Genomic DNA, 22,312 nt, shown 5'->3' with positions numbered 1-22,312 from the left:
CTTCTCTCTGGGGATGGGGGTGGATTAACTACAGCGATGGAAAAACCCTTTTGATATAGGAAGCAGCAGTGCCGTAGCAATGCAGCTGGAGGCGCTGGAGTGTAGCTATACCCTTAGGTCAGGGGTGGGCAAACTACAGCCGTTTTAAGCTGACCCCTGCTCTGGCGCTCTGGCCGGCGCTGGGTCAAGGCCGCACCATGCGGCTCCCGGAAGCCCTGGCATGGCCCCGCTCTGGCTCCTACACGCTCCAATGGGAGCTGCAGGGGCAGTGCCTGCGGATGGGACAGCGTGCACAGCCGCCTGGCTGCGCCTCCATGTAGGAGCTGGAGAAGGGACATGCCGCTGCTTCCAGGAGCCACTTGAGGTAAGCGCCGCTTGGAGCCTGCACCTCCTGAGCCCCGCCATGCCCCAACCCCCTACCCCAGCCCTGATCCCCCTCCCGCCCTCCAAACCCCTCGATCCCAGCCTGGAACACCCTCCTGCACCCCAAACCTCTCATCCCCAGCCCCACCCCAGAGCCTGCACCCCCAGCTGGAACCTGCACCCCTTCCCGCACCCCTGCCCCAGCCCTGATCCCCCTCCTGCCCTCCGAACCCCTCGGTCCTAGCCCAGAGCACCCTCCTACACTCCAATCTCCTCAGCCCCACCCCAGAGCCCGCACCCCCTCCCGCACCCCAACCCCAATTCTGTGAGCATTCATGGCCCACAATACAATTCCTATTCCCTACTGTGGCCCTTGGGCCAAAAAGTTTGCCCCTCCCTGCCTTAGGTTCTACAGCAGGAGCATGGGGGGCTCTAAAGCCACTGGGTTGCAGATAACAAGGGGAGCAGGCAGCTGCTGGGGTGCAGGAAGCGCCGGATTGTTAACAGTCTTTACTGACTCTCACCTGACAGTCCGCGCCCCTGCTCCCAGCTTCAGATCCCCTGCAAACCCTCGCCCAGAGAACCCAGGCCTCCAAATCAGCAACCCTGCGAAGAGCTGGAGCTGAACCAGGCCCCTCCCCCCACTTGGCCCTGACCGCTTCCTTTCTGCAGTGTCTGCTGATCCCCATAGGGCCGTATCGCTCCCCTCTCTGGAGTCGGAGATGCTGTGGTCCCCCTGTTGCCTTTGTGCAGCTCAGTGCAGCTTGGCAGGGTTAGTGGGCAAGGCCCTGGCCTGCCTTTGCCACTGTGCGGTCTTCAGTGCTGACAGTGACAGTGGGGATCCTGCTCCTGGCAGCTTGCAGGACACTTTCTCTTCTCTGGGCCCATTCCAATGCTGTCCGCTCCCCAGGCAGAGTGCCTGGCCTGGCCCGGCCTGTGCTCCCTCCTGGGGCCAATCAGCAGACATAGGACTAAGGCAGGGGGCTGGGGGGAGCCAGTTGTCTCTCCCAAATGGCTCCTAGAGTTCACACTGCGGAGTCACTGAGGGGCAGAAGTAGAAGGTAGCTGCAGCAGCTGGGCAGGGCCTGGCTTCCCCTCCCTGCCTTGCTGTGCATAGGGAGGAGGAAGTCTCCATGTCCCGGCTCTGTAATCTCTCTTGCACAGCCAGAGCCCAGGCGGCACCTTCCCCTCCCCCCCCCCCGCTGGCTCTCCCGAGAGCAGGCAGCGCTGCTTAGATTAGCACTTGGCTGTCTGTGGTCACGAAGCGCCTTTCCATCCTCGCGTTAGGAAGCTGAGCAAAGCCTGAATTTGAGCCAAACAAGGGCCCTTACACAAAGGAGGGGTTGGGTTGCCAAGTGCCCCAGGCACCAGAAAGCGGCTGATCCTGGAAAAGAAACATGCCACAAGTGAGTGATGGCGGCTCCTCCCCAGCATCCGGCGCTAACTGGCCTGTAATTATGAGGCGAAGTCTGAGTGTGTATTTAAAAGCGAGTCTCTTGCTGCCCACACCTGCTGGGGACAAACCCTGCTAGAGCCAATAGAGCAGAACTCTGCTCTCTGCAACCAGTGTACCCAACCATATGGGTTTGTTTCCCTGCTGCCCTCGTGCTGTTCCTCTCCTGGGCCCCCTGCACTGCTCCACCGACGCACAGCAACCCTGGCTTCATGCTCCCAGCTCCCTTGTGCAGTGCTGCCAGATAGTGTAGCAGCAGCCAGTGGCAGTCGCCTTCCCACATCCCCTGTGCAGTGGACTGAGTGCTGGGTTGAGTGCCCTGGAGACAGCCTGAGCCCCTGTGCATCTGCATGACATGCCCTGGCCTCCGTCTTGAGACCAGGGTTAGGAAATGCGACCAATGCCACGGAATTAGGGGAATTTGATCTCTTGTCCCACAATTCCCTGGACTCCTGGAAGCCCTTTCAAAATCTCCCAGAAGCCGTGGCTTCTGGAAGCTGCCCCAGGGGACTGGCACCCACAGGCAATGTGACTAGTGGTGCTGTCTAGTGTTACTGTGGGTGTCGGTCAGACTGCAGCCCCCAGAGCAGCAGGTCTGAGGCCCGGTTCTGCAGCTGGCCAAGGAAGGCCTGGGTGTTCGGGCCTGCCAAATCAGCTTGTTGTACCTCAGGGTCGTGAGCGGGGGCCCTGTCTCCCCCGGGTTCTGCACACCCCATCCGGCACAGTTTGCTTGCTCTGCCTTGGAGATGAGTCCGGACGCTGACACTTGTGTTCTGAGGGTGGAAGGCTTGGCTTAGCTTTGGAGGTCGGGGTCCAAGAGTGGGGATCAGTGTGTCAGGCATTGGCTGCATCTTCCCGTTCCCTTGCCGTGAGCCTCGCAGCAGGGAGGTGAATGGCGAGGCAGGGTGCCTGGCTTCACGAGCTGGCTCTGTCCTGGGAGCAGGAGCTGGGAGCGATTGCTCCAATATGTGTGTCAGTCTGTATTGTCCCTACACCTCCCGCCCCCGACTCCCAGCAGCTGCCTCTTGGCCGTGTTCCCACGCACAGGAATTAAGCACTTTGCTCATCAAAGCCGCCTTCCCCATGGAGACCCACAGCCATGCCCGCATTCCTAGGGCGCTGTTTGCCATGCAGCAGTGCCCCCTCAGCTCGCTTGCCGGTTCCCAGAGACCAGTGTACGCTGGGGCGTTGCACAGATATCTGCAGAAGGTAAACAAGGGACATCTCCTTCCCCTGGCCCCTCAGCTGTGCACTGGGCAGTTGTGTGTCTTTTCACACACACCCCCACTCTCCTGCCCAGCCTGTCAGTAAGGGCTGCCTTGGGACCTCCCCTCCCCCCAGCTTTTGCAGCTGTTGTGTTGCAGGTTCCCATGCTGGCCTGGCCTGGCCTGGCCTGGCCTGGCATGGAGATGCCGCCCATTGGTTCCCTCTCTGCACTGCAGCTGGAAGCCACCCCCATTTCAGACACAGCCGCTGGCTGAGGGTGGTGCCCCGGGATCGAGGGAAAAGGCTTTTCCAGCCTTTGGGGCTGTGCAGGCCTGACTCAGAGTGGAGGTGAGACGAGGGCTCCTGGCTGGGGAACCAGCTGGCCCAAGGAAGAGCCAGAAGCAAATCAAAATGGTGGTATAGGAATGCACGGCGGTTCTCTGGCGTCCCCCGCTGCCTGTGTCCATGGGTGCCCTGGAGAAAAGGGCTTGGCTGCCCAGCACAGGAAGGACCCCCAGGTATAAATTCCCTCCTCTGGTGCTCTCAGCCACCCTGCGCCCTCCAGCAGAGAGACAAGCATGCGGCGGTCATGTGGGTTATCAGTGTGCGTGTTGCCATCTGAGCCTTGTCTGTCTCTCTCTCCGATCTGCTGGAATCTGGGAGGCGCTCGCCACGTGGTGGGCATGGCTTCCCCCTCATTGGCTTAGTGTGATGCCAGCGTGTGGCTGTGCCAATGTGTGTCTGTGCCAGCTGTCCCCACCTTGGATTAAGTGTGCTGATCTCTGGCAGATTGCACAGGGGCGGTGGTGTTATCCTGGCCCAGAGAGAACCTCCTCCTAACTGCTGAGGAGCGCACAGCCTGGTGCTACCCGGTTGCAGCGTCCCTTCCCAGGGCCCGGGTGGTATGCCAGGAGACAGAACCCATCACTGGGATTGGCAGGCGTGGGTTTGTGAGCAGTGGGTGATTAGGGTCACAGACGCAGACACCCAGCCCTGGGCAACTAGCAGGAACCTGGCAAAGGAGACTCTGAGCCCATCTGGTGTGACAGATACATTTGTGTTTAAAACCCATGGTCAGTTGATTTAAATCCATTCAGCTGGCCTTCCTCCTTGCCTGGGGCTCGGGTCTGTCTTTGCCTTGGGCCCTTCTGGCAGCCCAAGCACTCTGTCTGGCTAGGCAGACCCGTTGCAGGAATGTGACCTGTTTGCAGAGCTCTCTGTAGTTGTCAGATATCAGGGGGTAGCCGTGTTAATCTATATCCACAAAAACAACAAGGAGTCCGGTGGCACCTTAAAGACTAACAGATTTATTTGGGCATAAGCTTTTGTGGGTAAAAAACCCACTTCTTCAGATGTAGTTGTCAGAGTGTCTTGCTGAGTCACCCACTGTCACTTTAGTGACTCTTCTCCCTCCAGGAGCTGTGGCCAGTACAGTGGGGCTGTGCCAGTTGCCCCCTGGCTGTGTCAGCAGTTGCAGGCTCCCCCATGGCCATTTTCACTCTGGCCATGACGCGCTCTGTCCCTGAGTCTGAGTTTTCCACTTGCTTGGACCAGTGTTTCCACTGAATGATCAGTGCTGGCTCCTGCTCCGTGCCGCCCAGGGGATCCAGCCTGGGGACTGGGTCTGCCTGCGGGCACTGGGGACATCGGCTGCTACACTTCGGGCCCCTGTAATTTGCACTCCCTGCTGTGCACAACTGACAATAAATGTCTCTTGCCGGTGTCAGTTGTTCCCTCCTCCGTTCTCAGTGGAGCTGGGGTTTGAAGCAACGTAGGGGTTCAAATAGCAATCCCATACTAGCTCCCATTTCCTGGGGCTGCCACCAGCACTGCCAGGCCCCTGGCACAGTACAGCAGGGCGGCTAACATGCTGCTGGAGACAGCACCCTGCAAAGACGGTTCGTCCTTTCGGGAGGCTGGGCCAGCGGCTGTCCCCATGCAGGAGAGAACGAAGGGCCTCAGTGAGAGCAGCAAACCCCTAGCTCAGAGAGGGCTCAGAGGGCAGACTTCCCACACGCTTAGGGGTGGGCATATCGGCCCAGCTCTGAGAACTGCTGCTCCCTGGCTAATTACTACTGCTCATCACAAATTGTAGGCCCTAGATAAACTGTAGCTACTGTTTGCATGTTGTTTTTTAAATCCCCAGTCTACATGGATGGAAAAGCTATTCCCAGCCATGAGGAAACGTTAGAGCCCTCTAGCCTGGTCTGCCCTTTGTGGCAGTGTCCGGGTCCTTGTGTGCATGTAGAGCACCCCCGCGTGATGGGCCCCAGTCCTGCCTGCCCCACTGAGCACTGCTTTCATACGGGCGTTAGAGACGCTGCACCCGCCCTTTCTGATGAGCCTCAGCCTGAGCGTGGCCCTGCTCTGTTTGCAGGTGGCCAAGGACGTCTCTGTGCGGCTCCACAACGAGCTGGAGGTGGTGGAGAAGAAGAGGATCAAGCTGGAGGAGGAGAATGAAGACCTGCGCCAGAGGCTGATCGAGACAGAGCTGGCCAAGCAGGTGCTGCAGAACGAGATGGACAAACTGCGTGAGGTGAGAGGATCGGGCTGCATGGGGGAGCGAGTATGTATGCACCCTGCTGTGTGGGGGTGGGGGGTATTTTGTGTCCCTGGGGTACCAGGGAGCCAGCCCAGCTGTTAGTGGCTACAGGGTCTCTGCCTGTAGAAGGCTTCCTGTCTCCTTGCACCTTGGGAATCCACAGGCCTCTCTGCTCTCCTCATTTAAATGGAAGCTGCTTTGCCATCAAAATATTTGTAACCTTCCCCCCCCGGTTTGTAAGCCCAGGGCAGTGCCTATCTCCTCTCTGTGAGCCTCAATGGCTTAGGGCCTCAGCCAAGTCGCTGGTGAGATCTCTGATTCATCCCCACCAGACACTAGCCCTGCTGCGATTTACTTGGCTAAGATTCAGGGAGGCCCTAGCGGCAGGGGCTGACCCACGTGCCTCCAGCTCTCTGATTCGACAGCAGCAGCTTTGGCTGCCCGTGTGGACACTCTCCATAGACATAGACTAATAAATGCTGTTCCGCCCTCCTGTGACGGTTGGTGAGTGGGGCCAGGATGGGAGGCCCAGGAGCTGCAGCAGATGTCCCTCAGGGGGTGCGTTTGTTTGCTGGCGGAAGGGACTGTGACACTTTCCCAACATATGAATGGGATGCCTGAGAGGGAGGAAACCAGCCCCTCCTGAGCCTAGAAACCTCAGCCCGAGATGTGTGTGAATGAGCTGCAGAGGGAGGCTCCATGCATGCACCGGCAACCAGTGCATGCCGGGGGTGACGGATAGCGTGCATGTGCCATGGTGGGGAGCTGGCTCCTGACAGCAGCCCAGGTCTGGGGTCATTCTGGGCATAAAGCCCCCCTCCTTCCCCATTTCCAGAATGTCCCTTGCCCCCCGCCCCCCACCAGTGTGTCTGCCTCGCAGCAGCATGCATGCCCCAGTCAGCAGCAGCACCGTGCCCTGCCTCGTGGGGCTGGCAGTGGGGCTGGGAGGGCACTGCTGGCCTTGCAGCCTCCCAGAATAGCCTCTCTCCAGCATGCGTGGTCTGGGTTGTGCCCTGAGCCCCTGCCTTCAGCCAGGGAGCTGGGGCTGGCTGCAGGACCCCAGGGGCTGTCTAGGGGAGGCAGTTGCGGGGCAGGCCAGAGAGGAGCATTGAGAGCCGACCTGCTCCTCCCTTCTGCAGGGCCCGCCCTCCCCGCCACGCTCTGGGCTCTGACAGTAACGCCAGTACACATAGTTCAGGGGAGGAAGTCCCTGAATATATGTGTATATGTGCGTGTGGGGGGGAAGGTCCAGATCAGCCGGATGGAATTACTCTGGCTGGCGTTCGGCTCGTACAGCAGGGTCGTCGGCCTGACTCAGCGCCGGGCACCTCTGCTGACCATGAGAGCTCGAGACTGCGCCTCTCGCAGCACAGCACCCTGCTGGGCCCTTGGTTCCATGCTCACTCCCAGTGCCGTTCCCTGGACCGCCCGCCCAGGCCAGCCACTCTTGTGTTGTGCCGTAACCCTCCTGCACTGCCTGGCTCCCTCCTGTGCAGATCCCTTTCCATGGCCCTTGTCCTTTCAGGCTGAGAGAGGACTTTGCTTACGTGTCATGTGAGCAGCTCGGAACTAATCTCACACCTGCAAACCCTGTCCAGCTGTTCTACGTACAGGGCTGGGGCTGATTTCAGAGCAGCGTCTCTTCTTGAGCTGTCCTTGCCCTCCAATGCACGTTTGGCTCAATGTTCCCCTGAGCATGGCTCCCCAGCCAGAGTGCTGCCCAGCTGTGAGCAGACACTACTAATGGGCATGAGCTTAGCTTGTGTGCAGCCAGAGAGCATGAACTAGCAAAGGAAAGTGGCTGGAGCAGAACTGCAGGGAATTCTGTGGCCTGATCCCCAGAGGCAGAGAAAGCTGCCACGTGGTGTGCTGTGAGGAGACCGAGAGTTATTGATGTCTAGCAGTGGCCAGGTGTAGTGAGGGGACAACTCACCAGCACGGCGCCTCCTGCTGGTCGTCTTGGGAATTAGCTCTCCAGAGTATGGAGTGTCCTCCGCAGGCCGGTGTCTCACCTGCCACTGGCCCTGTGTCCCTCCCGGACTCCGGTGCCTCTTGACCTCGGGGTTCTGCCCCCAGAAGTACACCCACACTCTGGGTCTCCCCTCCCAGGGGAACCCCCAGCCCTCTAAACCCACCTTGCCTCAGTGGCTACTGCCAGTCATCATCTAGCCCCTGCTCACTGGGGCAAACTGCAGTCTGTAATGGCCACTCATCATTGGCAAGGGGTTAGGACCTGCTGCCTCTGCCTATTCCCAGGCTACGCCTCTGTAGCCCCAGTACTTTTGTAGGCCTTCACCATGGCCTGCAGCCTGGGGTTTTACCAGGCTGGAGCTCCCCAGCTCCCTTTGCCCTTCCCCAGCACTTCTCCACCTCAGGTACCTTGCTCCCTGGTAGCCAGGTCCTTCTTTCTCCAGAGCCAGAGAGAGACTCCTCCAGCTTCTGGCCCACAGCCCTCTTATCAGGGCCAGCTGGGCCCTAATTGAGCTGGCCACAGCTGTGGCTGCTTTCCCAATCAGCCTAGCTTGGCTGTTTTAACCCCCGTTTTCCAGAAGTGGGGCAGCTACCCCTCTACACCAAGGATTAAGGTTTGTGTGTCGCCTGCACTCAGGATCTCGCTGAGAGGTGCCAGAACACGCTGCACCACAGTGTCATTGTGTCTAGTGCTCCTTGTTCAGGGGCGAGGGCGACCCCTCCAATCCCAGCCAGTTAGCGCAAATGCAGAATCGCCCCCGTGGGAATGGCAGTGCCCTGTCCAGGCTTTCCGCGCTGCACCAAGGAGAGCTGCATCTGGAGAGTTCTCACTCATTCGCACGAGCTCTCTCGGTTTGGTATCGCAGCCCCATGCCCTGTGCCTGGTCAGTTCCTCCTCCTTGCTGGAAACGCCTTCCTGCCTCCTCTGCTAGGCAGCTTGGCTTCGTGTCGCTGCGTTTCTTTTAGAGTAGCAGCCGTGTTAGTCTGTATCCGCAAAAAGAACAGGAGTACACCTCTACCTAGATATAACGCTGTCCTCGGGAGCCAAAAAATCTTACCGCGTTATAGGTGAAACCATGTTATATCGAACTTGCTTTGATCCGCCAGAGTGCGCAGCCCCACCCCCCCGGAGCACTGCTTTAGCGCGTTATATCCGAATTCGTGTTATATCGGATCGCGTTATATTGGGGTAGAGGTGTACTTGTGGCACCTTAGAGACTAACAAATTTATTTGAGCATAAGCTTTTGTGGACTACAGCCCACTTCTTCAGATGCATAGAATGGAACATATAGTAAGGAGATAGATATATATATATATATATACACACATACAGAACATGAAAAGGTGGAAGTAGCCATACCAACTCTAAGAGGCTAACTAATTAAGATGAGTTATAATCAGCAGGAGAAAAAAAAACTTTTGTAGTGATAATTAAGATGGCCCATTTCAGACAGTTGACAAGAGGTGTGAGGATACTTAACATGGGGAAATAGATTCAATCTGTGTAATGACTCAGCCATTCCCAGTCTCTATTCAAGCCTAAGTTAATGGTATCTAGTTTGCATATTAATTCAAGTTCAGCAGTTTCTCGTTGAAGTCTGTTTTTGAAGCTTTTCTGTTGCAAAATTGCCACCTTTAAGTCTGTTACTGAATGATCAGAGAGATTGAAGTGTTCTCCTACTGGTTTTTGAATGTTATGATTCCTGATGTCAGATTTGTGTCCATTTATTCTTTTGCGTAGAGACTGTCTGGTTTGGCCAACGTACATGGCAGGGGGGCATTGCTGGCACATGATGGCATATCTCACATTGGTAGATGTGCAGGTGAACAAGCCCCTGATGGCGTAGCTGATGTGATTAGGTCCTATGGTGGTGTCACTTGAATAGATATGTCGACAGAGTTGGCATCGGGCTTTGTTGCAGGGTTTGGTTCCTGGGTTAGTGTTTTTGTTGTGTGGTGTGTAGTTGCTGGTGAGTATTTGCTTCAGGTTGGGGGGCTTTTTTTTTCTCCTGCTGATAATAGCTCATCTTAATTAATTAGCCTCTTAGAGTTGGTATGGCTACTTCCACCTTTTCATGTTCTGTATGTATATTTATCTCCTTACTATATGTTCCATTCTATGCATCTGAAGAAGTGGGCTGTAGCCCACGAAAGCTTATGCTCAAATAAATTTGTTAGTCTCTAAGGTGTCACAAGTACTCCTGTTCTTTTTGTGTTTCTTTGCCAGTCTAGATGCAGCCCAGCTGGGTTTGTCCTCCTGACTCAGCGTTTCATTTCTTATTCTGAGCAGCCGTGCATGAATGGGGCAGGTGGGAGGAAAGGCCAGCGCTGTGCACTGGTGTTTGAAGTCCCTCTTGTTAAGCAGGCTTCCTGGCAGGCTCCAGACAGGAAGATGAAGCTCCTTAGCTTGACTAGGAAGGTGGATCTGCCCAGATCTAGGGTCCTCAGGGCTGTCCCAGGGGCAGTTATGATCTGATGGAGTAGTGGGCTTGAAGTCAGACATGGCTTGTGCTCTCTTCTCTGCAGCTGACTTGCTTTGTGGCCTTGGGCAAGTTGCTTCCCCCACAGTGCCTCAGTTTCCCATCTGTGAAATGGAGCTGCTAATGATGACCCCCTCCTGGGGAAGGGGCTTGAGGAGGAAGCTCTAGATAAGTGCAGAATATTGTCATCTCTGAGGGAAATGTGCAGTTCCCTGGAGGTGCCAGCATGACTAGAAACTGTTCCCCACGCACCTGAAAGCTTGCAGATGTGCCAGAGACAAATCTATAGGGAGTGTGTGTGAGAGAGAGAGACTTCCCACTGCAGGTGTCTTACCTAAAGCCAAACTCCCCTGATTCCTTTACAGAGGGTTGTGAGGGTCCCCTGTGGGCTGGGGAGAACCATCCCTTGTGCCAGCTCTCAGGACTCTGCACTGATGAGCGGGAGCTGAAATCTCTTCTCAGCTGGGAGCTGTGTATTTTCAATGGCTTATACCTGAAGTGCAGGTGTGGGTCAGGTCAGGTCCTGACTCCAGCAGGCATCCTCTGGGGAACTCACGCTTGGCTGCTAACTTATTTAGCCTGCTGTTCTTTGAATATGTCCAAACCGTGATGCTCCTCTGGGCTGAGGCGCTGTCTGAGGTGGCTCAGCAAAGGAGCTGGGCTAGTGAGAGCCCGGAGGCTGGGCTGGACTGGCACGTCCATGCAGTGGATACCCCGAGGCCAGCAGGGTCCCAGCTCCTCATTAGCAGCTTCAGTGATTCATTTGGTTGTCTCATTAGGATTTCTGAACAAGTGAGTTAACAGCCCTCAGCCACCTCTTCCTCCTGTGCTGAGGCGCATCTTGGCAGTGCAGCAGCCGAGCTGGTTAATAGCAAAACAAACAAGCCCCTCTCCAAGGCTCAGCGCAGGGACAGGCTTGCCCCTAAGGGGATTAGAGGCTGATTATTTCTCCAGCCGGAATAGGCATCTTCCATAATTGGATAAATGCTGGGAAGGCCAATTAATCACTGAACGCATGCACCGCGACACCTGTGGCTCCGTGCATCTCCTCCCCTTCCAGGGCTGCATCTCCTGGAGAGCCTGAGCCCTTTGGCGGCGGGAGGAGGATGACACAGGACCTGGTCCTGATGCCCAGCAGAGCCACATGGTGCAGCTCAGCGCAGCAGGACTGACATGTTAATCTGAACCCAGCATTGTCCAGCAGTCACAGTCCTGCTGCCACCCAGTAGTGCTGGCGTGGTGCCCGGCGGCATGGCTGCGCTGACACCATCACCCTAGCGGCAGAGACTGACGTGACTGTGGTGCTGATATCGCAGGCTCAGGGACGCCCCCTCTGGACGTTGCCCAGCCGTTTTTCTGGCTTTGGGGTGGGACAGTCAGGTCCAGCCCTGTTCCAGGGTCAAGTTGGTGTCACACGAGCATTTTGCTTCTAACGGAGAAACGCGTGGTGCGGTCCTGCTCCCTTGGGAGGGTTTGCTCACTGCATGGGGGCTTCCCAGCAGCAGCAGCCCTGACAATGGGCTTGTCCTGAATAGGAGTGGCCTAGATCTCAGCACCTTGGCACAGGCAGCGGCTTGCATTGCTCAGCTGCATTCTTCGGCTGCCGGGTCCCAGCACCAGCTTGTGAATATTTCTGGTGCAGCACATGTGTTTAGGACAGCATCCACGGGGCACTGCTCTACTGAAGTGTGGCTGGCAGGGCTGCTTACCAAACACTTGCTGGGACTGTGGGGTGGAGTAGGCAGCTGGGCTGCTCCCCTGGGCGAGGGGAAATGCCTGCATCTGGGAGGAGCAGGAGACCTGGTGCCTCACAGTGTAGAGTTTCTCAAGACCCACTAAAGTGGCATGAAATTTGTCCCCTTCAAGTCAATGTGGCCTTCCCCCCCCCCCCCCCCCCCCCCCCAAATCCCCATGGCTCTCCGCACCAGGAGCAGGCAGCAGTGGCTGGAAAACAAGAATCAAATTCAGCTTTGAAAAGAGCTGTGAACATTGGTGGGAAGGAAGGAGGTAACGTGCAGAAAATGTAGGAGCAGCTCAGGAGCATGGTGCCTGCCTGGGACCTGGCTTTGCACCATCCATGATGGGGAATGCCGCTGCGTGTGAGGCTCCCCGAGCAATCTGCTTGGCAGAGGGCTGACGATCATGAGCCTCAGAGGCCGCTGCATGCCCTTCTCTTCACCACCACACTACGTGCAGGGCTCGCGGGGGCAGGTTCTGCATCCGTTGTGCTGCCCTGCACATTAAACAATGGCAATGAGGGTCCTTGTCTCGCAGGCTCCCCCTGCCCACCTGGGCATTCGCTCCTCTTCCTGCTCATGCTTAAGCCACAACACGTTGAAAATCCGCGTGTGCCTTTCGGTGCCCATGGCTACGTGCGTTCTGGTCATCACCCCCCGTGGCTGCACCCTCCTCCTTTCTGGCTTGCCTCCTGCCCGGCTTGCCAAATGACACCTGCTAAACTTACCTTGCTCACCTGCCAGCCAGACCCACCCCCAGCCGGTGAGGGAAGTGGGAGGGGCATGGCCATGAGAAAGGGACATTAGCCCCACCACCCTCACTCCCCTACTCTGAGCTGGTGAGTCACAGGTGGGTTTTAGGCAGTGGGAAGCATTGGTGCTTCCAGGGCCAGGGTATTTTTGGAGCTAACCCTACCAGCAGCAAGCAGTGGTGTGCACGGAGCCTGTGCCGGCCCAGGCCCCAGGTTTGTGGGTGCACAGATGGAGAATCTTGGGGCTCACTCAGATAAGCACATGCGTGTTTTGCCACTTACCTGAAATGTTTCCCAACCTCTGGGGCCCCGCCATATCCCACTGCTCTCTGCTCCAGTTGCCCCCTTCTCCAGCAGCCCCTGCCTTGCCCGCTGCACTTTCCCCAGGCAGGGCCCCAGCAGCCTGCTCACCTGTCAGGCGCAGGCCCACTTTCCCCACACGCAGTGTCTCTGGGCAGGCAGCAGGCCCTCTTGCTCTGAGTGTGTCGGGGAGGCCAGCCCCTTCCCCCAGGCATCCCCTGCTTCCTCCCTGCTTATCTGACTCCCCCCACAGCCACCTTCTCCGGCTGACATACCCTTTCTCCCTCCCTCGAGCCACCCCCACCCAGCTGCCCTCTTTTCTCTTCATCCCAGCTCTGACCCTGCCATGCTGTTCCTGGGTCCTGCTCTGTGTGCAGAGAGCAGACACGGCAAGGCCCAGGCAGTGAGCACTAGCCCAGCAGAAATGTGTGTGTGGGTGGGCTTCTTAACTCCTCTTGGGCAGCACGGCCCAAAGCTGCAACCCCAGGCGGGGAGGTCAGAGCCCCAGGTGCAGCTTGCTTGGAAGCTGGGTTGTCCAAGCTGCTGGGGGTAGGGAATGAGTTGGGAGCATCTTTGGGCAGGTTCGTCATTGGGTGCCACGCCTCACCCTTGCTGCACAGCAGGCCCTCTGTACCTGAGGCGTCTTTGCTACTGAGTGGAGAACCGAGGCTAACCAGCAGCTTTGCTGCCCTGCTGGATTGGCCTGAACAGCCGGCCAGGCTGCTGCGCATGTGGCCGGAATGAAACCCGCTGTACAAATGGTTGTGGTGTCCTGTAAAGGTCGCCAGCTGGTGGAACACCTACCCAGGTTTCAGTTCTGCTGCCCTACGTGGAGTAGCGAGGAAGAGGCCGGCAGGTGCAGAACGCTTGCTGTGGTGTTGGAGGGTCATCTGGGTCATTCGTCCCCTCCCTGAATTCACTGTCTGCTGCCCAAACACTCCCTGCTGGATGGTGCAGAAAGTCAGGCCAGGCAGCTTGGCTGGGGTGGTCTTGCCTGGAACTGGCTGCCCAGTCCGAGTCTCTCCTGTTTGAGATACTTATTCCCCCTCCCCACAGTATCTGAGCCCCTCACCATCTCCCATGCATTTATCCTCACCTCTCCAGGAGGCAGGGCAGGCTTGTGATGACCTGCCCCTGCACAGATGGGACCTGAGGCCCCAGGAGGCTAAGGGGCATGCCCAAGGGCACACAGGAAGTCTGAGGCAGAGCAGGAAATTGAGCCTGGATGGCCCAAGTCCTAGGCTCGAGCCCTGCCCTGTCTCAGCTACCTCGGGGAGTGTGATGGCTCGGGGCTCAGTGGCATTGTGCTGTGGACAATGTGGTGGTGGCTGGGGGCAGTTGCATTTTTAGTAGATGTATAGGAGGGACGTCTGTAACAAACCCCTTACATCTTGTATCGGCAAGTGCTTGGGCCTGCCAGCTCCATGCTGCCCCGGGGAGGGAGGAAACCACGTGGGCCTGCAAGCCGTTTGGTTTCCTGCAAGGCCTGCAGCTGTAGCAGGCTGTGGGACTGAAAGCGGGTGTTAAAATCTAATAAAGCTCTCAATCAGCAATTCCCCAAAGCCCATCTTCATCTCTGCAGCATTCGGCTGCTCTACGCCTCTTTCCTTTCCATGCTGTGTAAGGGACCAGAGGCAGAAGCTGTGGGCTCTGGCCTTTCCCTGGAGTCCCTCTGTCCCCAGTACTGAGAAATCTGGGATTCATGGGCCAATATGTGTAGTGCAAAGGGGAGCTGGCACGTTGGTGCTGACGTGATTTGTGGGCTCCTCGCTGGTGAGAGGCCCAGGAGCGTCTACATTCCCTCAAGCTGTCACTTCCTGCAGTGGCTGGCAGTCTTGCACTGGGATTTCCAGGAGGCTGAGGTGAGGAGCCTGGGTTTGCCGGAGCCAGGCAGCTGGGAGGCCAGGGGTTTCAGAGGCTGCCTGGGAGAACTCGACCTCTGAGCCCTGCAGGAGTGCTTCATCTTTTGCTTGGGCAAGTAAAATAGAGCTGCAGCCCTGGGGACTGAGATCTAATCTGTTTTCTAATGGCTGCAGAGCAATGAATGGCTCTCTCCTCAAGCCAAAAACACCCCCTTCCCCCCAGGAATTAGCAGGTGAAACAAAGTCTGTTCCTGCAGCCCGGTAAAAGAATTCTAGCAGCCAAGCTGCTCCTCTCCTGCCTGGGCCAGTGGTGGCACCTGGGCACCACCTGCGTCTGCCCCTTTAGACGGGGAAAGCAGAAAGAACTCTGGGACCCCGCCTGAGAGATGGTCATCCAACCTAGGCACCTCGCCTGAGCAGAGGAGTCTGCCATGCTGCCCCAGGCAGGCAGGAGTCAGCCCAGAACTAACGAAACCCTTGCTCCAGGGAATGACCGGGCAGTGCTGCCTTGTCAGGCCCCACACTCCTGAACAAGCTGATAGAGAAGCTAATAAACGAGCAGGGTCCAGTTCCTCCTGTTGGCCAAGTAGCTGGACCCTATTGCATCAGGCTCCAGCTCAGGGAATGAGACTGAGACAGCACCTGTCAGTCTGGTGGGCAAGTACAGGTACCTCCATCCTCGTGACATCGGGCCTGTGCTGCAGTGGATGGCTTTGATCAGTAGACAGTCCGATCCCACCTCTAACTCCCTGCACAGATCACCAGAAACACCCTGAACTGGCTTAGGTCTTCGCTCTTGCAGCAAACCCAGGCTGGTTTTATGGGCATCTGAGCAACACACGAGTGCTCTGAGCCGTCCCTTCCAGCTCCATCCTCTTCCTCATGTTGTCCTAAATCTGGGGAGGGCTGGTGGTGATGCAGCGTGGGCTGAAGTGCCTGCTCAGCCTGGGCTCAGCATCATCTCCCCCTCGCTCAGTGCCTGGCGGAGGTCAGCTAAGCTGCTGAACCCAGGCAAGCCTGAGGGGATGCTGGTAGGAAGAGAGAAGTGCTTTGTGAGCTTGCTTCCTTTCTGACCTCTGACCTCAGACTGTTGGGCTACAGCTGTGGGTTCCTGGACTCTGTCTAAAGAATAGCGCTCTGGTGCTGGCATGCCAGCAACGGGAGCCCTGTAAGGACCTGGGCAGACTCTGCCTTTGGCCGGTGATGTCAGGTTGGAGCTGGGGGAGCAGGTAAGAAATAAAGATGCTGTTTCCATGCAAATCTACCTGATCAAGACTAAACCTGGGCAGCCAATTCAGGAAGTCCGGCCTGGAACTGGAGTGACTGAAGCTGGGAGTGTAGGTGCATGACTGGCTGGCAGGAGCTGCTGGTCTAAGGTGCAACAGAGGAGCTGCCACTGGTTGTGAAGCCGCAGGAAATGCCCTGCGCCAAGGTCATTATTGCTGCTCTGGGCTGATGCTGGAACCGCATGGGCACGTTGCGACTTTCTTGATGGGTGGTGCAGGACATGGCTTTGCATAGACCACCATGAGCCGCTCGGATACTCGCAGCCCCTCCCAACGTGGTTAGTCAAAGTATTGGCTCAAATAGCCCTGCAAACCACCTCACAGGGTTTGTTCGCTCTCTGGCCCCGCCCTGAAGCTGTTAGTGTCTCATTCCTCAGGGAGCCAGCCCCCTCACAGGGGAGCCTGTTGTGAGCACGTTTCCCCTCTGTGCCGATTCCTCCACTGGCTTCCCGCTCGCTTCCATCACCAGTACAGGGCCTCGGGCCTGATCTCCAAAGTCATCAATAGGTCTGATCCAGCTGTATCGGTCACTCTGTCTGCACCCAGTGTTTGTCAGGGCAGCTGTCTCTGCGTCAGTGTGGTTTACAAAGCCCAGGGCAGTTTACGAAAAAGTGACTTCCCCCCAGGGTGTTCAGCTTCCAGAGGAAATTAGACTTCTCCACAGTCCAACTCCCTTCCCCACCTTGAGGACAGGGGGAAGGGCTGCTCTGCAGAAGGAAGCTTTTCCACTATGGTTAGATAATGCCTCTTTTAACCGGGGAGGGGAGAAGAGCGCTAGGCCCTTGCTGCGTGGGTTTCAGTCAGGGAAAGCACTGAGATGCCCACAATGGGCGTTTTAGGAGCTGGCGTGCAGGTTCACTGCATGTGGCTGACCTCCATTCGCGTTAGCACTGCAGGGAGACAGGCCAAAGCGGGCGGCTCCAGAAGGCCTGCAACAGGATTCCTGTACATGTGGAAGTTTTCCAAGTGAGATAATCAGAAGCCAGCGAGGTTTGTGATGGTGTCTGCTTTACATACACTGCACTGTGCTGCTGAGAGATGCCAGGCTGAGCTGTCCTTTATCACCAAAACAGGGGTAGTAGGAGCAGAAGCTTCCTCTTGTGCTTCTGCTCCCCGTGGGGTACACCGCCCTGTTCACAGGGTGCCCCTAGAAACTCTGGGGTGGCAGCATGGCCTAGTGGGTAGATCTGGGAGCTGGGAATCAGGTCTGCTGGCCTCCAGCCCCAGCTGTGCCGCTCTAGTCCATGGCAGACCCTGACCGTGACAGCACTTCCCTGCTTCACTGGGGATTGGCTCAGTGCTTGGTGCTCTTCCATCCGCAGAAGCAGGAGGCTGGGAATGCAAGGCATTAAATGAGCTGCCAGCAGCCCCCTTCAGGGGAATGTGGCTATCAGCATTGCTGCCTGCTGCACCTTCCCTTCCTTTAACTACATCCTTGGCCAAAGTCCATTCAATCAAGCTGGGGACCATGTCGTGATGGGATTTCTCCTAGACGGCGGCAGCGTGCCTCCATAATTAAGGCTAAGATTTTATCATGGTTATTTTTAGTAAAAGTCATGGACAGGTCACGGGCAATAAAGAAAAAAATCACAGAAGCCGTGACTTGTCTGTGACTTCTGCTGCTGCGGCTACATGGTTTCCCCTGCTGTTGTGGTGGCCGGGAGCTGTGGGGTTCCCCCTCTGCCCGCGGCAGCTGGAAGCTGCAGGGGGGCCTCCCTCCACCCACGGCGGCTGAGAACTGTAGGGTGACCATATTTCCCAAAGAGAAAACATGACACACCCAGCCGCTCACCAAAGGTGCCGCCCTCCACTGTGTGAGGCTGTCGCCTGTCGCTGGAACCCTCCCGGGACCCCGCTGGGTGCCAGCTCCGATCCCTCAGCCCCTGGGGCTGAAGCAGAGACTGTCACGATGACCTCCGTGACATAAACATAGCCTTATCCATAATGCAGTGTGGCAGGCATTGGTATCGTTTTTGCAGCTGGTTAGATTGACCTTGGTGATGGAAAGGTCAAAGTTCACATTTGGGGGTTTGTTTTCTGCATTCAGCAGCCCATAACCAAAGCTGGCAGCAAACAGCAGGGTTCTAGCTCAGGGTGGGGCACACGACCGATAGCGCAGTCACCTTGTGCAAGTGTCCGCGTGATATTAAATAACCAAATTCACAAATGCTTGTCCTGGCTGCGTGGGAAGTGCAGTGTGCAAACGACTCTGCATAACCTAGGGTGACCAGATGTCCCGATTTTATAGGGACAGTTCCGATTTTGGGGTCTTTTTCTTATATAGGCTCCTATTACCCCCCCACCCCCTGTCCCGATTTTTCACATTTGCTGTCTGGTCACCCTAGCATAACCCTTCTCTCTTCTCTTTCCAGAATTCGTTGAAGAAAAGGGGATCTCGTTCTGTGGGGAAGACTGAAAAGAAGCCTTCAGTCCAGGTACCCAGACTGTAGCCAGTCAGGCCCTCCTAGGGCCATGTTGACTATCCATGGTGTTGTAGAACTCGAAGAGCCATGCTCACCCTGCAGGTGGCCAGTCCTGGCATAGCAGTGCAACCGTGCACATGGAAGTGTCGTGCCTTAATTTGTGTGGCCCTGGTGAGTCGAGTGGCCCCTGGGGAATGGTTCTGGTGAAGGGTTTCTAATAAAGGGTTTGGAACGTAGCTCCCGAGGCCTGGAACTTGGCCCCACCAAGGCACCGGAGGTGCTAAGTGGACTGGCCGGCCTGCTCAGCCATGGAACGATGCTGGTGCTGCAGAGAGCCATGTCGCTGACTTTCTCTGCGGACGAGCTGGGGCTCTTCTCTGGAGAACATCCAATGGCTGAGGAGCAAATGGAGCATCTGCCCCAGCAGTGCTCCCACCTGGGATGCTAACAGTCGCTTTTCTAGGGAGTGCTACAGAGTTCATGCTCTCACCCCCACGTGGCTGGGTGGGGAGGCGGATGAGCATATGGCGTACTGAGTGATGTGCTCTGTAAGGAATCTCAGCCAGGCCTACTTGGCCGGAGGGAGGATACTTATGACACAGCTAGAGAGTCAAGCCTGAAGAAATGGGGTGGGGCTCAGAACAGTCCAGACTCCATTGGGGTAACGAGGATCCATTAACCAGAAAACTACTCACGCCCAATATGTAGCTAAGTGCCCTTGCTTTAGACCTTGGCTCTGTGCCTAGCTGCATGGGATGGATGGGGACTAAATGGCGGGGTTGCCCGCAATAACAGGGAACTGGACCCGATGACCCAGGAGGTCCCTCTGAGTCCCACGTCCTGTTCCCGTGTGCCTGGTGGAGAGAGCTCTGTGCGTGGCTAGAACAGTGACCCCAGCACCACTTGGGCAGTTTTGACACTGTGAGATAATATTTAAAAATCTGAGCCAAAGCTCAGCCTGCAGAGAGGGTGCTGTGCCCTGGCTATTGGGTGATTGTGTGTGTCCCATTCACACCTGCCTCTGCAGCACGGGCCATTGCCCACGGGCATGCTAAGGTATCCGTGTTGCTCAGACGGTTTAGTGGGTGCAGCTGAGGGGTCTCTGTCCAGAAGTCTGGCCTTATAAACTTCCCGAACATTGTGCACTCTGTATCCCTGCCTTGCACAGGACACTGGACAACGCAGCAGTTATGGGCTCTCTCCACTGGTGGAAGGATTTTGTCTCTCAGTGATTGATGTGTTCAGTGGCTTTGACTTGCTAATAACCTGACCCGGGGTGTGAAGGTTCAGAGTTGGTGTTGTCACTGCAGAAATGAAAGCGGTTTATTGTTCGTAAAAGCCTCTCTCAAAGGCTGTCAGCATTTTAGAGGTAGGAAAGGACTGACCGGTAACGTCTTCATCGTTCATTGCTCTGGTTTGTCTCCAACATCCAAACGCCTGATGTTGAGTTCTTGAGCTGCATTAGTTAATCCTGAATAACAGTGGAATATCTGAATTACATGTAACCCAAGACTGGCAGCAATGCCAAGGGGGTTCATTAGAACGATACAGTGATACAAAGGAAATAACATGAGTCTGCTGCAGCAGAATGAGTGTTAGAGGAAATTCCAGCTCATTGCATTGCAGGGTTAAACTTATGGCCTTGCTCAAATCTGCAGTGAGGATAAAATTGGTCTTCCAGCGCGCGCGCACACACAGAATGGTCCTCAGTTGGTGTCAATCAGCATAGCTACACGGATGTCGGTTGAGCTGAGGATCTGGCCTGCCATCTGTATGTGGGGGCATAGCGTGGAGGGCGCGCACACAGATTCACACACCCGTACAAAGTAGCCACTGGAATAGCAGGTGTATCTTCCCTGCAGAGTTAGGGAAAGGTCCAGGTCTGCTGAGAGTTTGTCTTGCCCCCATACCTGCGCAGTGAGGATAAACCTGATAATCCACTGCCCACCGTGACAGACTTGGTGGTGGTTCTGAAATCATTGACCAGGAAGCAGTCTGTGATTTCCCTTTGCAGGGTGTTTGAGTGTTAGCCGATCTCTTCGGTGGAGGGGACATGCTGAAGAATGGGGGGCTGTTTCTGCTGGTTTCTTTTCCTTTCATTTGTGGCTTTTCTTCCGTCCTCCCGTATTTCATCAGTGGAGGAGCTTGGTCAAGACAATTGGATGTTCCACAGAGCACACGTCTGTACATGTGTTGGGCACTATGGCTAATGGTCAGGTGCACCAGTTTGCACGTTTGAGCTGCACTTGGAAATGCTGTCCCCTCTGCCATCTTTGTCCCTCCTAGTGGGAGACGTTCAGGCCTTTGACAACATCAAAAACATTCTTACAAGACATTGTTGAGACTGAAATACAAAACCATCCCCACTTCCTCCTAATGAGATACCACAAGGGGCAGAGGGAACAAACCCAACCCAACTCCAAGCCACAGGACATAAATCTCGTGTTTCTCAGGCTGTCAACTTCATGGAGCTAAGACAGACCCCGTGGCTGCTGCAGAGCTGGCTGAGTTCTGGAGATGGACCCCCCAGATTGTCCAGAAATCCCTAGGGTGTGAGCAGTATGCTGGTGGGCAAGGGTGGGCAAAGGGATTAGGCTGTCCATGCTATTCAGCGAAAGGGTCTGGGGGATTTGAGGCTCTGCCTCATGTGAGTTATGACCGTCGCTGTCTCAGCACTGTGGGTAAAACTGGAAAGATCAGCAAGACTAGCCCCTTCCCGTGATGTGACTGATGTAAGCCGTGACGAGTGCAGCATGAACATCTAGAGAGAGGGCACCCTTCTGCCCACCCTTATCCACGTTCGTTTCCTCACTTGTATGTCTCAGGGGGAGGGAGCGCTGTTCGTGGGTAAGACTCAGCACTGTTACTTGTGTGCTATGGGCTATTGTCTGTGACGGCTTTGATTCATGATTGATCGCTGATTTAGAGAGTTCCTGGGGCCACATCCTGCTCACATCTGACTGGTGTAGTACGAAATGTGACTCTGTTCAAATGAAATGGGTGTTAGATGGAAATCAGACAGACTGCTAGAGGTGGGCTTCCTTCCGTCTGTCGTCTGAGTGTTCAGAGAGCACCATTTCCCATCACGTCTAGGGCTCTGATGGTTCCAGGCCAGTGCTTTGGCAGTTCTAAGTGTGTTGATCTTCAAGACTAAGACCTGAATTTTCTCAAGATCTGAGCTCCCATTCAGGCACCTAAGCAAGGGGCAGATTTTAAAGGGTACCGCATCTTAGGAGCTGAGATCTTTTGAAAATCTGGCCAGGAGTGTCCCCATGGGAGCTGCGGGGAGTTGTGTGTTTTGAAAATCTGTAGGTGCCCAAATGAAAACCTCTCCTGGACAGGGCCGGCCAGAGGATTCAGGGGGCCTGGGGCATAAAAAAAGGCGCCACCCGCTGCGGCGCTTGTACTTACCGGGCGGCGCTCCGAGTCTGTGGCGGCACTTGGGCAGCGGGTCCCTTCACTCACTCCGAGTCTGCGGCGGCACTTGGGCAGCGGGTCCCTTCACTCACTCCGGGTCTGCGGCGGCACTTGGGCAGCGGGTCCCTTCACTCACTCCGAGTCTGCGGCGGCACTTGGGCAGCGGGTCCCTTCACTCACTCCGAGTCTGCGGCGGCACTTGGGCAGCGGGTCCCTTCACTCTCTCCGAGTCTGCGGCGGCACTTGGGCAGCGGGTCCCTTCACTCTCTCCGGGTCTTCGGCGGCACTTGGGCAGCGGGTCCCTTCACTCACTCCGAGTCTGCGGCGGCACTGAAGGACCCGCCGCCGAAGACCTGGAGGGAGTGAGAAGTGCCGCCAAAGACCCAGAGCGCCGCCGGGTGAGTAAAGATTAAAAAGGCGCCTCTACCCAGGGAAGGGATTCTCGGCCAGGGCTCGCAGGGCCTGGGGCAAATGCCCCACTTGCGCCCCCCCCCCCCCCCCCCCCCCCCCCCCCCCCCCC

At 56.4% G+C, this 22,312-nt stretch overlaps 1 protein-coding gene across 2 annotated transcripts in view; it reads left to right on the top strand.

Moving 5' to 3' along the window:
* SOGA1 (suppressor of glucose, autophagy associated 1) overlaps positions 1–22,312 on the top strand; it is an 85,679-nt gene that overhangs the window by 25,501 nt on the left and 37,866 nt on the right. For both annotated transcript variants that reach the window (XM_024194553.3, XM_024194554.3), the window contains exons 3-4: positions 5,400–5,558; positions 18,325–18,387. In XM_024194553.3, coding sequence (XP_024050321.2) covers positions 5,400–5,558; positions 18,325–18,387 — 222 coding nt within the window. The remainder of the gene's footprint in view (positions 1–5,399; positions 5,559–18,324; positions 18,388–22,312) is intronic.

The sequence above is a fragment of the Terrapene carolina genome, unplaced genomic scaffold, assembly GCF_002925995.2.
Source record: "Terrapene carolina triunguis isolate 2854851 unplaced genomic scaffold, T_m_triunguis-2.0 Scaffold233, whole genome shotgun sequence".
In the NCBI taxonomy this organism is placed as follows: domain Eukaryota; kingdom Metazoa; phylum Chordata; order Testudines; family Emydidae; genus Terrapene; species Terrapene triunguis.
The sequence above is the reverse complement of the archived record's forward strand: the minus strand, read 5'-3'. Positions and strand labels throughout refer to the sequence as shown.